The 16989-nt window shown below is 49.8% G+C and overlaps 1 protein-coding gene across 2 annotated transcripts in view; it reads left to right on the top strand.

Moving 5' to 3' along the window:
* SLX9 (SLX9 ribosome biogenesis factor) overlaps window positions 1-14577 on the top strand; it is a 59856-nt gene extending 45279 nt beyond the window's left edge. For both annotated transcript variants that reach the window (XM_074829932.1, XM_074829933.1), the window contains exons 3-6: window positions 1827-1895; window positions 5971-6124; window positions 11477-11545; window positions 13946-14577. In XM_074829932.1, coding sequence (XP_074686033.1) covers window positions 1827-1895; window positions 5971-6124; window positions 11477-11545; window positions 13946-14072 — 419 coding nt within the window. In that variant the 3' untranslated portion in view covers window positions 14073-14577. The remainder of the gene's footprint in view (window positions 1-1826; window positions 1896-5970; window positions 6125-11476; window positions 11546-13945) is intronic.
* The last annotated feature ends 2412 nt before the right edge of the window (window positions 14578-16989 follow it).

Raw genomic sequence — 16989 nt, 5'->3', positions numbered from 1 at the left:
GCTGAAATTTTTTTTTTTTTTTTAATTTTCATTAACAAATCCTGCCGGGCGCTGTTTTCCCAGTGAAGCAATGAGCGGGTTTTTAGACAAGGGGGCAAATCTCCCTGGCACTGCTGATGCTGAAATCCAAGCAGGCTGGGGCGGCCAGAAAGGCAGGGCAGAGGTGTCTCGTGCAGGCAGCCCTTCAGAGATCATCGGGGCGTGATTTCGGTTTTGGCCTCTTGTGACTCATCCTTTTTTTTGCCTGAAACTGCAGAAATGTGGGGTGACTGGGGATGAGGATAGCTGGGAGTTGGCTACTGGAACATGCAATTAGTTGTTTTAGCGTCTGCTTTGATACCACAGCAAATGGATTAAGGAAATTTGCCCTTAATATTATTAGATGTTTGTCTCTGCTATTGCTTGGCCCCGTGTCCCAGCAGGGTTGTCCTGCCAGCCTCCGCCTAGCAGGGTGCCTGGGCATCGGTGCTTTATGCAGGAGATGGAAAAATGGATAGCAGCATCAGTCACATACAAACTCTCCAAGACACCCCTGAGCTTTGTAAATAAGGGATGGCTTCTAGGCGTGGTTTTACCTCTCGCTTCCTAGGTGTATTGACTACAGTAACATATTTTTCCGGGACACGAGGCAGTGAAAGCTACAGCTTTGTTCTCTGTGTCCTCTAGAAACTCAGAACATGGTGGTGGTTGTTGACTTTATGGAAGCCCTCCCCACCAGCCCCAGCAGGCTTGTTCTCATCTTAAGGCATTGAAATTACTAAATTATGACCCTGCTTTTGTTTAAGTCATCCTGAAAGATTCACAGCTTCAGAGAAGTTGTCCACAGTGAGTTGTTTTCAGAATTGCATTGCATTCCTTTCTCCTGTTTCTTTTGGGGAGAAAAAGGGCATTTTTTTCTTTTCCAGACTTAAGAATAACCTAAGGTGAGAGGAGTGGTCTTTGGGGAGCTTGTTCCTCCATTGGCATTCCTGTAGCAGGATTCCCAGCACACTTAAGGAGAAAAGATGGCTAAAGTCAATTTTGCTTTAAACACCAGAGAGAAGATAAAATTTTACAGTGTCTGCAGTGGATCCGCAGTAAAAATATTTGTGACGTTACTTTACTTGGTATTGGATATCAGTGATCAACAGCAGGTTTCCAAATACTGAATTGGGTATATAGCCTTTTTTACAAGCTGTTAGTAATTGGCTGCTCCTTAGGGCTGCCATGGGTCTGGGTGTTTCAGACCCTTTTCAGTCCTTCCCTGCCTGCCACGTGCTGTCTGGGCAGGCGATGAGGCTGTTGGGCAGGTGGATGCCAATAGCCGTGTCAGGTTGCCATTCCCCTTCCTACCCTTGCACATGTGTGCAGCCCGTGTTTTCTTTCTTCTTAGCTTTATTGGCCTGCATATTTTCAGATTAAAACTCGGGTTTTGCTCCTGGTTCTGGAACCTGTAGGTCCTCCCATCATTTGCAGCTAGTCTTCAGAAGCAAATCCCAGCTCCCAGGCCAGGTTCATGCAAGACACGAGGCAAGGGTCTCTCAAAAAGCTTTTCTCAAAGAGCTACCTGGACTGAGAAAACAGGGCCTATGGTGCTGATGATCTGATCTAAAATCTGAAACTTGCCCGTTTCTTATTTCTTAACCAACAGTGTGCCAGGTTTGATTTGTTTGGCTAAAAGTTGAGGTGCAGTGTAGCCCCCAACGTGCTTGCAGCCTGCCCAACCTATCAGCAAGTTCAAAAGCATCAAGGGTTGAACAAAATATTACAGATTCTGCTATCCTTGGGAAGGTGTCCAGCACTGAATCTGTGTGCAGGTTCCACCTCATGTCTCTCTTCTCCTCTAGGTTTAGAAGAAAAAACGGTTCTTTCCAAAAAAGAAAAAATGAAGCTGAGGAAAGAAAGGTGGCTACAGAGTAAGTACTTCTCTGAAACGGCAGTTCCGTGGGCATCACAGAGCGTGGCTCCGCTGGATCTCTCTGTACACGGGGTGTGGGTGGCAGCGTTGGCAGTGCCGGGGGAGGCTGAATGCTTCTCAGAAACCTTCACGTCTACTCCTCAGCACATGGGGTAAAAGTCCCAGGTATTGTTTCGCAGTGTTCAGCACCGAGATTGAGTCATTGCCCCAAACCTACTTTTGATCCTCCTCCACGTGTATGTAAGTGACTACATAAAACCTTTATTTACCCAGATAGGACACTGCCCATATAGGCTTAGCATGTTTCTTTATCTTTTAAAGCTCTGGTACAGATATGACTGGCTGTATAGCGGAGCTCCTCCTCTCTGAGGAGCTGTGGGGATGGTAGGACAGCCTGGAGCTGAGCCCCACCGAGCCACCAGCTAATCCCAAGCCTCTGTGGTGAAAGCCTGCAGTGGGCCTTCCTGCCCTTCAGTGAGGAAGCTCTCTGGATGCTGCTGGTTGCGTTACTGCTCTTTCCCACACGCCCCAGGTCAGTGAACCCTCTTACCAGACAGGCTGGCCTTTCTTGAGGTTGTGAAATCTGAGCTAAACAAAACCAGCCCATGGCAGAAATGCTTCTGTTTCCTGTGGAAAGTGTCTGGATTTTTGCATCAAGTATCTCAGCACAGTGAGAGACGATGCTGTGCTACCCGCTGTAGCAGAGGGATTCCTCTTGCCACCTGGAGCTGTTCTTGGGACAGGCTTTTCCCTTAACACCTTCTTGCCCAACAGAGTTGCTGACAGACTGTGTTTGGGGCTGAGGGATGTGGCTTTCTGCCACACCATATGTTCTGCAACACTCTGCTCCTGAGCTCTGAGCTCAGGTCCATCAACCTGTGATTTCACCAGTTGCAGCGCAGGTGTCTCTCTTCTCTTACATAAAAAGCTGATAATTTAACGCTGTGAGCACGAAGGAAACCTCCTCCCTATCACCAACCAACAACTTCCAAGTGCCTTTGACATCTGCAACCCTTGGTGTCCCTGCTGGGCACGAAGCATAGATGGTTGTGCTAGTCCTAACATCTGGCCTCCTGCTGCAATTTCAGTGCTCCTAAATGTCTGTCCTTGTCTGATACTATTGTAGGAACAGGGGAGGGGACTGCTGGAGCACAGCTGGAGCACAGCTGAGCTTTCCCTCCCCTGATACCAGGACTGGTACCAGGTGCCATGGAGGCAGGCATGTCCTCAGCAGCATTTTATGACGGAATCCACAGTAAAAGGGATACATGGGACTCGTGTCTTCTGCAAGAAACAGAGGGCACAGTCCCGCAGTTAGGTAACAGCACTGCTCCCATAGGCAAGGTCAGCTGCTTTGGAAAAGCCCAGGAGCAGGACCCCTACACACCCTTAATCCTGCCCTCCTGCATATATGCCTTTGTAGCACCAGTCTTTCTCAAGATCACATATGTTATTTTGGCCCTGCCGTGGCCTCTTTCCTCCTCTCTTGGCTCTGAAATTACTAAGCTGAGGGAATACAAATGAAATGCAGAGGCTTTGCTTTGAGGAGAACACCAAGACAGAAAACTTCAGGCCAGATTATCTGTCTTAGAAGATACTAGGTATTAGAAGTGCTTTACAGATACAGAAGTACCTAAATTGCTGGCTCTCTGGACTCCCCCGCTAAACTTGTGGCCAGTTGGCAAACACCAGCAGTTCCTAGCAAATGCCTTGCTAAGGGTAGCAAGTACCCAGGGATTTCTGTAAGAAAAGTCAGCAAGTGTTAGTACCAGGTGTGCAGCTTGTTACTGGGAAAAATGGATTAGCTGGAAAGAGCCTATATAAACATCAATAAACAAACTGATTTTATTATTATTACTAGCTGATGGAGCGAGATGAACTGGTATTTCCAGAGATGGAGATTTTTAAATGAAACTTGGCATTCTAACATTGTGACCTTAAAGAGCTGCAGTCAACTGAAACACATTGATTTTTATCTGATGCAGATAACTCTGCTAATTCTTCATGGGTTTTGCCCCTCAGAAGAGAACCCAACTTGGAGTGATGAAGTTGTTATCATTACATCTCTGTTTTTCTAAACCTTTCCAAGAGTTTGTTGTTTCTTCTTGTCCCAGGGCTGCTTTTGTGACACTGGATGCCAAGACCCTGGGAACTAAAGTTCAGCCCAGCAGTGCAAACGCAAAACTTGGAGATTTCTTCCATTCCAATAAATCATCTCAGGAGAGACTAGAGAGGGAAAAAAATTATGTAATGCTTCAGACATTAGAAGTATGCACATTTGAAAATACATATACTGCATGGCTCCTCAGACAAACAAGACTTCACAGGAAAAGAATTTGGGATGTTTGCGCAGAATCAGGTGTCTGAAAATTTTGAGCACATACTGTTTATGAAAGCACTGAAAGTAGTCGGCTTCATAAAGCCAGACCAAAAAAAGAAGTGATGCAGAACAGAAAGCTGTGTTCTTGGCAGGGATTGCTGTGAGGAGAAGCGTTTACAATCCAGATTTGTCACAAACATCCATGTACAGCATGATTGCAGTTCATGAAAAACTGTTGCTCTTCGACTCAGCTGAGTTGGGGAGCGAACAAGACAAAGATATTAAAGGAGCCAGCGGCTAGCCAGTGAATTTGAGTTCTGCTTTCTTGAATGTGGGCAGCGGGATTAGACGCAGGATTGCTGGTGGCATCTTGCCTGCGGTCCGTAGAGTGGGAATGGCTGCTTTCGTGTTCCCACCAAAAATACTTGCACCAATTTAGTCCTGCTCTGTGGTTGTGCTGCGTTGGAAGCTGTTGGCCTCCCTGTGTCGCCAGCTTGGCCCCACTGCAGCACTGCACTGCACTGTCTCCAGACAAGAGTCCTGTCCAGACAAGGAGTTCCTAGCTCAGCGCTGAGGCTCATCCTTGTGCTACGCCCATTGTCCGAGGCAATAAGCAGAACCTGCTCTTCCGCCGTGGCCTTCGCTGGGTGCACGTGGAGGAGGTGGAGTCCTTCACCACGTACCCTGCAGCACTGGTACCCCTCATGGGTGTCAAGGCAACACAGTGGGTTTCCAGGCCTGGCGATCACCTAACAGAAGGAGAAGGAGCTCATGGATCCCGCTGAGCTGTAGCCATCTCTGGTGGCATCACCAAGGCACTTCTGGAACAGGTTGGGGCATCTTGGAGCTCGGCTGGAGGCTTACAGCAGTGCTGGGCTTCTGTGGGCTATCCTGGAGGAGAACGTGTTCTGCTGGGGCTCGCCCTGGAGGCTGCTGGCTCTGTAAGGCTTGGGCAGCTGTGGGACCTATTTCTACACCAGGGAGCCTCAAGGACTGCGGCAGAAGCCTGCAGCTTTCAATGCCCACCTCCCATGGCTGGGAAGGGAGACTGCCCTAACCTTTGTAGAGCCTCATGTGCCCACAGCCTTGCTCAGAGCTGCTGCAGGGACACTGGTAAACGTGGTCTCCAGGAAAAGCCAGCTGCCTCTGTGTCTGCCACTTGGTGCAGTGCTTTTCTAACAACCCAGTTTATCCAGCGTCTGACTGCTTGAGCTCCACCATGAGTCATGAAGGTGAGACCTTGGCTTCCTCCAAACTCAGTAAACAACTGAAATGAAGTCCCATCTTTTCTGCCTGTGCTAGTCCATTGTTTTGTCCCAACAGCAAAGCAGAGACAGGGCTGTGACTGTTTAATGCCACATGTGGAGCTGCCTGGTTTGTCCCTTCCCCTCTTGTTTCTCTCTCCTAATTCCATGCAAGGTCAGTGTGGTTTTTTCCACCCCAGGACTCCTGTGCCATGTTGCTCTGAGCAATGAACAGTGCAAGGGCTGGAAACAATTCAAAGAAAATCAGTCTGGGGATTTCACTTCTCATTGCAAATGTCAGTAGAGATGTATATAGTTATAAGCAAACACAGCAAGGGAGGGAACTACCCAGATGCATTAGATACATTATTTTCAGTCATTTCCTGGTTTAAATCACTTCTGGCCTGTTGTTCCTGTAGATGGTGAAGCAGCCTATGAATTTCTTAGCTCAGGGGTTATCTCTTACAAACGCTTCCCCTTCCCCCAGTAACGTCTTGTTTCTGATTCAGAAATAGAAAGCGTGAAGCTAGCCAAGCAGAAACAAAAAGCCGAGGCAAAGCGGAAAGCAACACCTGTGGTGGGAGACATGCAGCCATTGATGGAAGCCCTACCTGAGCTCTCCGACCTGACCACAGGTGGCAGGGGCAGGAAGCCACCCAAGAGGTACGTGACATTTAGGGATGGGCTGCGTCTTTCCCTTCTTCCTGCACGATGAAGTGCCTTGCAGCTCAACTTGTAGTTACAGGCAATGCAAGCTCAGTAACAATGGTCAGGAGAACAGGACCTCATTCTGAACTCCATTGCACCCCTTTCCATGCTTCGCTCACCACGAGAAAAAAGCTTAAATGTGTCTTCTGAATCCACAGCTAAGAGGGGAGCTGTATTGCTCAGATGAGGCTTGGCATGAGACAGGCTGGGAGCAACCAGATGACCTGGGAGTTGCAGGAGTGACACACAAGTGTCCAGAGTGTAACGCTGCGGAGCTCACCTGAGAGTCTGCACTTGAGGTGTGATTTCTATGATGAAAATAGTCCTCAACATAACTATCAGCAGATGATGTTTGACTCAATGAAAGAAATTCATTCTCTTCTAGCAGGTTATATCTGCAGCATTCAAAGGGGACAAATTCTTGTATTGCAAGTGGCAAAGACTGGGATGGTGGCTTGTCCAAATTCGCACAGCTCTGATGTGGCAGAGAGAAGTGGGTCTGGAGAGCCAGGGTCCGGAGCACAGTGCTGCCTGCTAGGATTTTTGACTGCCTTCCCACATGAGCTATGTTGCAGCCTGCCATTCTGTTCTTCCAGACCTCCAGGCTTTCTCCTGAGGCAGTTCAAGCCCTTTGAGCAGAGCTTTATGCTCTGGCCAAACTCTTTGTTCACCCTGTTGGCTTGGAACGTGACTTTGGACAAGAGCAGAAAGATGGTGTTTCCGTTCCCTGAAATAGAAGGGCTATTTCTGATCCTCTGACACCCATGTGTCAACCATCCCAGCCAGCCGTAGGGTGGGTTCTGGTTGCCCTTATGTTTTCTCCTTTTTAACGCAGTGCTCTGCCTGACTATCCGGTCAGCGTTGCAGCTGCTTTTGCATCCCCCAGTGCAGAATGAAAATGCTCTGTGTGCTGCACAAACACTTGTCCCTCCTCTCCAGTTGTTCAGTAAAGGTTGGAACTAGAAGCTTGTTTTGGCCATACTAAGAAAGCATTTGGATTAGAGAACGGCCAAGAAGGTGGCTGTCTGGCAAAACACCCTCTTTTTTGGTTGCAGATCAAGGCTGGAGATACCATAAACCCTCTTGTGACTTGCTGGATGCCCCAGAAATAAACTCTGACCCAGGTGGGACACCCATCTACAGAGCATGGCTGAGTTGGCAGTTCCCTGTGCTTCCGGAAAACCATTCCTCAGACAAACAGCAGCTATGAACCTTGTATCTAGGCATGGGAAAATATTTCCTTCCTTAACTTGGCTTCTAATTCTTAGAATAGCATTTTTTTTCCTTTTTTTTTCTTTATGCAGCCATTCAGTCAGCCTACCCTCTCTTTCAGTGGGAATGAACAGCAAAAGTACACGCAGAGTTTCAAGTCTTGCAGAGCACCGAGGGTTGGTTGGATGGAGTTCTGGGCCAGGGCTTAGCCTGAGCCTGAATAGATGGCTTTGCCCACTTTCTGTGATGATGTGCTGCAACCACATGCGGCATCCGACTCCGGGTTGTGTTCAGGAGTCATTCCCCTCATCATTTTCCCCCAGCCCCCTTGGTGGCTGAGCTCCTACTATCCAGGAGAGCGGCTTGCAGAAAGTACATGTAGTGGAGGGAGGACAGGTAGGGTCCTTCCTTTGGGAATTGCTTTCCCAGGTGGTTGCATAATCTAGTACAAATAGACGGTGTCGCTGCAGCCTGCAATTCTCGACCAGCTGAAATGATAGAGTAGAGCTGGAATAGGCTCAGAGACGGCTGACAAGGGTGACAGTGGAGGATCTGGCACAGCTTCTGCACAAGAAGTGACTAAGTGAGCTGGGGAGTCCTCAGCCTGGACAGGAGGTAGAGGCAAAGAGGTGTGGGAATGTAATAGGCTATAAAATCAAGTGTGACGTGGTTAGGAAGCAGTTCATCTTCTTTTCCAGTATGAGAAATAAAGGACATCAAACATAGCTAGCGAGTAGGCAGTTCAGTGCAAGCAGGAGGCTCACTGCTCTTCACAGCTCCTCGCCGCAGGATGTCATCGCTGAGGGAAGCCTGTGGGTCTAGGTGAGACCTGACAGATCCAATGGGGAGAGCTCCTTGGAGGGTTACTGCATGTCTATAAACTGCAGCTGGCATGAGGTCTCTGAGCTGCAGATACTGGAGAGGATGTGGCTATATATGCTTGTCTGGGTCTTATCCCTCTCTGCTGCCGGCTGCTTCAAGGCAGAACACGGGCCAAAATGGTCCTTCCAGCTGCTGCAATCACTCTTCTCTTCTGCAGAGAGTGTGTGGCACACGTGGAAGTGTTCGGTGGTCTTGCATGAATCTCTAGCCTGACATCCTCAGAGAAGCACTGTCAGCTCCCTCTGTCTCCAAACCCAGACCTCCTGGGGGAGCGTGGCAGCCCTTCCCTCCTTCTGGAAGCCTGAGCTTATCCTCTGGCTCTGTTTTTACTTCGACTGCAAGGCTCTGGTGTCTAGAAAGCCCAGTAGGTCTGTGGCACAGCAGGGTAGAGAAGCCCAGCCCTGGCTGAGAATTTCAGGATTGGCTGGTACCATCTGCAGTTGGCAGAGCGGAGGTGGGAGCTTGGCATCAACTGATGTCACCCAGATTGCCTGTGACATGCCAACCAAAAAGCAGTCCCTCTTGGTACTGTCATGGAGAGCGCTGGCTTGTGGCTTCCTGGACTTCATGAGGATGTATGTGCGTAAGTGTTCGAAATAATCAGAGGAGGCTTTTATAGGATTTGAATCATTACATAAATGAAGGGTAATACTCTAGTGATTTGTCAGCATTATTAATAAAAGATTAGATTCTCCAGGAATTTGATCTCCTGCTGGGTAAGAGAGCATTACAGTGAGGTTTTTATTCTGTTTTATAATGAATGAAGGCAATGAAGTGTAATGAAACAGGGCTACTAACATGGTCCAAGTGAGCAGGTAGCGTGCTGGTGAGTTGGTGGGGGAAATCCAGGCAGCAGCCTCTTGAACCTGCCAGACCAGTGGGGCAGAGCTGTTGAGTGGAACTGAAAAGCCTTCAGAAGCACCAAGGCCTGTAAAATAGCGGTGTGGCTGGAAGCAAAAGGGGGCTTGCACAGCCTGAGCAGCGCCGTGCCCTTGCGGTGTGTGCTGCAGAGGAAGCTGCCCTGAGAGGCGCAGCCCCTGGGGCACCTGCTCTCATAGGGCCCAGCAAGTACTGGAGGAAGGCTTTCCTTTAAACACCGTCACCCTCTGCAGAGCCACTCATCTTTGAAGGGACTGCCATGGTGACTTGGTGGGCACGCTTGGCAAGCCCCTGCTCTGGTGACTAGGGGTTGCCATCCAACTTGAGAAGGGATTTCTCTGTGCTTCTGTGAGCGGTCCAGGAAAACTGGGACAAGAAATTGTTCCTGTGCCAAGCAGTTAACGGACACGAAGAGAGCAGAGATGCTTCCTGCTCTTTCTGTGTCCTGCAGTACCAGTGGACGCAGCAGTGTGACGAGAGCTGCTCGAACCCCTGTAGCTGTTTGTTTGCTCTTTCTGATGGCCATTCCTCGTGAGCTCTCCGGCCTGTTGTGTAATGCCAGCAGTGCCGGGGTGACCTCGAGGGGTACAGGACCAGCGTGCAGGCATTGCTCTGCCAGGCTCTGTGCTGCAAAGGCTCCTTGACATACATCCACGCTGTTTGGGTTTGTCCGGGTTGGCAGGGAGCTTTGATGCTGGGGCACACTGTGCTGGGCAGAGGGTAAATCAGATGTGATCAGGGCAGTGGTGAGAGCAGCCCTCAGCAGCTTGGGTCCACCGAGATCCCCCCTGAGGAAGAACAAAATGGGCCAGGATGGGCAGAGGGAGAGATGAGGAAGAGGAGCAGGAGCTGATCGAGCAGAGAGGGATGATGAAAGTGAGTGGGGTGAAGGAATATGGGGCAAGGGAGGAGAAGGAAAGGAAGAATGGGAAAAAATGGGAATAAAAGGATGGAGGGTAGCAAGTCAGAGAGGGAAATAGGAAGAGGAGATCACTCTAACACTGCCAACAAGAGACCAGATCCTGCTGTCTTGAAGAGAAAGTGAGGGACTGTCATGTTTCCTAACCTTGAGAAAGCTGAAGGGTCAGATTAGGTGGGGGAAGCCCTGGCCCCCAGCACCCACCAGTAAGGAAAGATTCCTCCTTGAGCCCTGCTCCAGCAGAGGGGTGGGAGGCAGACCCTCTTCCCCCCTTGGGCTGTGTGCTGGGGCTCAGCCCCAGGGTGAATCGGAGGAGAGCTGCTCTGCAGAGGCAAACCCTCTTCCCCACTTGCTTCTCCTGTTTACTTCTGTATCTGTGTGATCCTGAAGAACAGAAGTTTTTTCTCCTTTCCTTAAAGTCCAGTTCTCCCCTTGTGCACTTCAAGTCCCAAAAGCAGCCACTGCCCTTCCTCCACGTCCCTTGCTTGGGCTCAGTGCTTGGCTTTGTGGTAAATCTCTGCTGCTGCTTGGCATCAGGCACCACATTCTTCCAGCATCCTGTGCACGATGGGATTACATCTCTGGTCGCCCAGGACTTTGCTCAGGAATAAGAAATGGGTGCAGAGTGAAGATCTATGCTTGCCACTGTGCCTCAGCTGCATGTGGTGCACCGTCCTGCATTCCCATGAGTCATCTTCTTGCAGCTTCATGGGTTCTCAAAAACTGTGTTTGGTGGCAAAAGCTGAAGCTCTGTTGTTGTGCTTTCCCTTTAGCTAATCTGTTTGCAGCTGCCTTAAACTGGCAAGCCTTTGGCAAAGACATGTGTCCACAGGGAAAAAGGCATATTGCCATTCTTTATCGTAAAATATAAGTGACACCTTCTGCCCCAGGGGTCCCGCTGCAGGATCTGAAGCAGGGCTGGCAGTTCCCTCATCTTGCTGAGTAACTTGTTGGCACTCTGTAGCTGCTGTCTGCCGATGCTGGAGCGCCGCAGCGTTAGCAAGGAACATGAGATGTGCAGAGGTGTCAATGCCCGGTGGTGAGGGGAAGTTCAGGGGGATCTTTTCTCTGAGCAACAGTATCGGTTTGACCTGGAGGTTAGTGATAAGCTGAAAGTGATCTGGGCATGGACAGCTAATGACCAGTTCTAGAACTAAGTGATCTGATTTTTCTTTAGTGCATTTGCCTCCTACCCATTCAGACCTGACTCCTAAGCTGTTGTCAGAATGTGGCAGAAGAATTCTGTCTGGCTATGGAAATAATTACCTTTCAGGACAATTTCCGCGCAGGACAATTACCTATACTTTCTCGGAAAGCAGATACAGAATCCCTGGACTCTTTCCATCTTCACAGCCATTGCTAAATTAACGGTCCTCTATAAGCTCGGTCACTTGTTTTGTTTCTTCTCTCCACAGCCATGTAAAAGCAAAGGCAGAACCAACAGACTTCTGTCTGATGAAACAAGCTCAGAAACGCCGACTCTTGTAAGTACCCAGCTATCAGTGTCCAGTCCCTGCTGAGCATCACAGAATGGTTGAGACCGGGAAGGACTTCTGGAGGCCAGCTGGTCCAAGCCCTCTGCTCAGGCAGGGTCACCTAGAACTGGTTGCCCAGGACCATGTCCACACAGCTTTTGAATATCTCCAGGAATGGAGACCACACAACCTCTCCCAGGCAACCGGTTCTGGTGTTTCAGTCTTGCACGCCTAGAAGAGGTGGCAGCTTTGATTTGCCCCTTTACACAGCGCAGGATGTTTGTGGGTGTCCTTGTGTCTTAGTCGCTATGAGACTCGGTCAGTTCTAAATGGATTCAGTCTGCTTCTGCTTCTGTCTCTTGTAAAATCTGGGCGAAGAGAGCACACGAACAGCACTGGCTCCTTTAAGAGTTCACTTTCTCTGTCTCATTGTAAAGAAAGTGATGGATTGGGCCTCCTGCATATGGTCTGTGGGGTTTCAGGACAAAGCCACACCAACTGTCATCTTGTTCCTCCTGGCCGCAGTGGTCATTTCTGGGTGTACCAAGTGGGTATGTCTGTACTGTGTCCCTCTGCAGCACTGGTTATCCAGATTGGTTATCAACCAGGTGGTGCGTCCCTTGTCTCGGCTTGCTGAGTTGGAGCTGCAACATCAAGCTGTGGCTGAGTTTCTTATGACACCAGGCCCACGTAGCTCTAGCTGATACCATTCAGGAAAACCTCCTGCGGTTGCAGGAACCCTGCGCAGTATCAGGAGCTACAGCTGCTCTGTTAAAACACCTCTGGGATGCTAACTTACATGCCATACGTCCCTTACGAGGACAGCTGTCCATTGGCATCTGCCAAGCCTTTTCTTGTAAAATGAAGCACTAAATGCTTTTGAGTAATTCCTCGACTCGGTTTGGCAACTCCTTATTCTCTCTGTATTGGATATTTTATACTGCCGCCAGGCATCAAGAACTGCATTTGCCCTCAGCACAGCTCTTCTGGGGCTAGGCACTGTGATCTGGCAGTGTTTCCTTTCTGTGATCCCCATTTCCAGGATTTCTCTCAGTTCTGAGCCGTTTAACTTCAAACTGAGGCTGAGAACAGTCAGTCTGCAGATCCCAGCACTGCTCTCCAGCACACTCTGAATACCTTTCCCTGTCTGAAACTGGCCAGTGTCAATGCTGGAATGCCTTTTTTGCTCAGTTCTGCTTTTCTGGATGAGTCCCTCCTTGGCTCATTGCAGAAGCCCACAGGTCACGGCCTTGGGTGCCACGGGTGTCTCATTGTGATGGAACTCATGGGTGAGGAACACTGCTTGAGGAGGGACTTGTATACAGATCTAAGTCCAAACAGGCAGCTCCTCCACAGTCCTGGGTATCAGCAAGCCGATGATCCCGTGTGCCCCCCTCCTCTCCTCTGCACAAAACTGGGCAGAGATGCACTGAGTAGCGACATGTATCCTACCATGCTGGTTTGGGAAGCCTGTGTTTCTTGGGAGGGAAGGAGTTTGGAGAAGGGTCTTGAGGTTTATTTTCCAGAATGTTAGTTGGGACTGGAGGTTCCCTAAGCCTCACCTTAGTGCCCCAACTGCCACAACCCGAGCTTCAGGCTTGGCTTCTCCCTATGTTACTCTGGCAGGGGCAGGGCTGGTGTTGAAGGAAGGGGCTGTGCTGGGGGGGGGCAACTAGCTGCGTGCTGCAAGCTGAAGTGCTCTCTGCTGATCCAGAGTAACTACTGAGAATGTGGAGATGTGTGTCTGCCTGGGCTGTGGAGAGTCTGGCAGTCTGAGGGAGATGGGGAGGCTGCAGTGGATGTGACTTCTGTGAAAACTCACTGGGTTTTTTTACACTCCTGATCTGTTCTTGTTCCTCTGTGCTTGCTTGCTTGCTTTTTAAGACAAGACCATTTCCACAGCAACCATCTGTGTCCAAGCATGCAGAGGTAATTCTGTCGTGCTCCTCCCATGGTGTCTAGCTAGTGTTGCACGTAGGATTACCAAGCCTCTACACTGAGCAATAAAGAGTCAGTAGATGAGCTCTCCAAAGCGGAATCTGCTTTTGTGCTAGTGCAATCTGAAGTAGTTTTCCTTCTTAGTGATTTACCAGATACCCACAGTCTCTTGTTCTTGATTTACTAGGGAAACACTCTAAAAAAAAACATTTCCAAGTGATGCTGAACACAAACATGATTGTTTCTGTCTCCATGGCATGAGATCAAATCTGGCTCCCATGAAGCTGGCAGCAATTTGAGCTTTGCCCTTGGGTAAATTAGGTTTATTTCTTGCACTGTTTCTTTCTGAGGTTTACGCCCAGGATCATTTCTGTCTGTAGAGAACCCACAGCTTTATGAGTTCTGTTCTTATCTCCTGAGTTCCTTCTGCATGAGGCACTTAGAATTTGTGTGTTGGTTTTCTTTCCTCAGAGAGAAGGAAGTGGCTCAGTTTCATGAGGTCATCACCGATCCCAGGTACAGAGCCAACCCCCTTATGGCCATCAGCGAACATCTCTCCAAGAGGCTGAGGCAGGAGGAAAAAAGTAACCCCCTCTAGGGTGTCAGCTGGAGCTGGTGCGAGGGCTCCGGGCTGCAAAGGAGCACATCACTAACATGACCTCTCAGCCACTTCAGTCCTTGGAAGCAGTTCAGCAGATTATTAAATCCAACAGTCCTGTTTTCTGTCTGCAGGAATAATGCAGTTCTCTCCTGACAGTGGCAGCTGCTCCTTGGCAAGCAGCCTGCAGAGAGCAGGGTGTGCTGCAAGATCTTTGTGCAGACATTAAGCTCCCTGCAAAGTGCCTTGACACCTTTTCTCTCCTTGTGAGCAAGCACAATTCCTTAAATTGTGCCAGTGGCAACGTATCTGCTTTCTGTCATTTCCTCCACTTTCTGACAACTCTGAAAAGAGATGCCCTACTGCTCTGTTGAGAGGGTTCAAGATCCCAAGCCCTGGAGCCCAGAAGGCTGTTGTAGATCTGTGTAAGGACCGATGCTGCTGTTCAGAGACGTTGTTTTATGTGAGAAATTTAGCTTTGGAATAAACAGACTTTCACACAGTACTGAGTTTGTCTGGCTCTTGTTTTGGTAAATACTAATTGAAATACGAGCTTATTCCCATCACTGGAAAAATGATCTAAAAGAATGTGTTTTTTCCATGTGTGCAGTGGACCACTAGACTGCTGCTGCAGCACGCAACAAAAGCCGTGTGAAACCATTGCAGATCACGTCTAACGCGTAGACTCGCCTTCCTCCTTCCCTGGAAGTGTGTGCTTTCTGTGGGTGATGCTGATCCCTTTTGGCCTGTGTCATGTTCCCTACCTGGCCTGCCCTCCAGGAAGCATCCCAAAACGTGCCCTGGCTGCAGGCTGTGAACTTCAGCCGGTCATTTACGGGTTTGGGTTTGGGAACCACTGCAGCAGGGGCCGTCCTTTCCTTCTACCGAACACCAGTTTTCACAAAACTCCAGTGAATTTTCCTGGGGACAACTGAAGGAGGGGCTGTTCCCTATTTGAGATGATCCCAATTTGACACCCCAACACGTCAGTACTGTCTTTTGAACCGTACAAAAAGTTTTCTGATGCTTCTTAACCTTGGGAAAGCAGTCTGCCTATTTTGGGTCAACTGTGAGGAGCATCTGAAGCCTTTAGGGAAGAAATTCACTCTGATGCACAGACAGATCATGGAAGCTGCAGCTGACTCTCACCCAAGTTAGTGCCTAAAACCAGCTGCACTGGGAGTGGCAGGCACCTTGATCATACCTATCTCTTGCATCACTATTAATGCTATTTTTTTTCCTCCTTCTAGGCTGGCACTGTTGAACAATGGCAGTTTTTCTCATGCCTGCCTCTTAGCCCTGGCAGAGCAGATGCTGTTGCTGATGCTGTTTGTTGTTAGAGGAATGTCACCATGCCACCCCTCCTCCCCCAAGGCCTGGCAGGAAAGTCCTGCTGGCAGAGGCTGCAGAGAGACGCTGTCTATGTCCCATCCTCCACCCTGTTGCTCCTGGGCTGGCAGAGGGCTGGCAGGGCTCTCCTCTCCCCTGATGGCTCCTGCACCAGTGCTGGGAGGGAAACACTGCTGTGCTGTTTGTCTGCATGCTGTAATGCCCTGCAGGACTGGAAGGCAGACAACTGTGGTGGGGTCAAACAGCTCAAAATACCTCCCCACCTCCTGTCTGGTTCCTGCGTGCTCTCTTACCAGTATCTGATTGTGTTTGGAGGTTGCACAGAGCTGGGGATGAGTCTCTTGAACCAAGGAACAAGCACCAGGACGAGAGGGAATGGCCTCAAGCTGTGCCAGGGCAGGGTCAGACTGGCTCTTAGGAAGGATTTCTGTGCAGAAGGGGTTGTTGGGCGTTGGAATGGGCTGCCCAGGGCAGGGGGGGAGTCCCCATCCCTGGAGGGGTTGAAGAGTCGGGTTGACCCAGTGCTGAGGGATCTGGTGGGGTTGGGAACGGTCAGGGTGAGGTTCATGGTTGGACCAGAGGATCTTCAAGGTCTTTTCCAACCGAGATGATTCTGGGATTCTGTGTTTCTTTTAGACCACGTTGGATTTTGATCTCTGAACACCAGCCCCAGCTGCAGCCATGCTTCCCCTGCTCATGTTTTGCCAGCTGGGCACCTCATTGCAGAGCTGGGCCTTGGATGGGGCTGTGCACTAACAGCACCTCCTGCCCTTGGATTGCAGCTGCTCTGCAGCTCCCAACAGCCCAAGATGCAACCAAGACTTGGACGAAGCTAAGGTTTTTGGGGCAGTTTTCCCCATAAGCCTACTGTTTACCCCTTTACTCCATCTCGTAGCTAGCTGCCTCCTGAGAAAGGCACCATCCTTGTGCTTAAATGGAGGGAAGGTGAGAGATAAAGAAGGCGAAGACATCCCAGTACAAAGGAGGATGAAGGTTGCTCCTCTTGTTAGTGAACAAGGCACTCAGGGGGATGGAGAAGTGTATCTGGAGAGCAGGAGAGACAGAAGGCAGCTTGAATGGCATGTTGGAGGACTTCTGTTGCTTGTCTATTGTACTTTACAGGAGCTTTGCAGCTTTCTTTCTGTCTTGCGGTTTTTAGATAGTACGTGACACACGAGGAGAGCCCTGGCCTCCTTGTAGCTGGGTCATGCAGTAGCTGAGCTGTGCCCTCACGCTTCCCTTTGCAGCAGTGGTGACGTCCTGCTCTGCACCATCACAATAGCTGGAGAGAAGCCACGGGCAAGTTTGTAAAACGCCATCCTGGGTTGCCGCGTGCAAAACCAACTCTGAGCACCTTGGAGCCCCAAAAAGCATCACCAGGGTGAAGGGCTCTGTGGTTTGTGTAGCTCATCCAGGGTGGCATTGAGGCAGGGGCTGTCCCCATGTCTCCGCCTGTACGTGCCTTTAGGTTGCCAGCTGCGGTGATTATGGCCAGGGCGGGTCACTGGAAATTTGGACAGCAACAGCGCAGCCATCCAGCACTTCTGCCCTGCTCAGCCTGCTTGCT

This window comes from Strix aluco, chromosome 6 (assembly GCF_031877795.1).
Source record: "Strix aluco isolate bStrAlu1 chromosome 6, bStrAlu1.hap1, whole genome shotgun sequence".
NCBI classification, from domain to species: Eukaryota; Metazoa; Chordata; class Aves; order Strigiformes; family Strigidae; genus Strix; species Strix aluco.
This window is presented reverse-complemented; position numbering and strand designations above follow the sequence as displayed.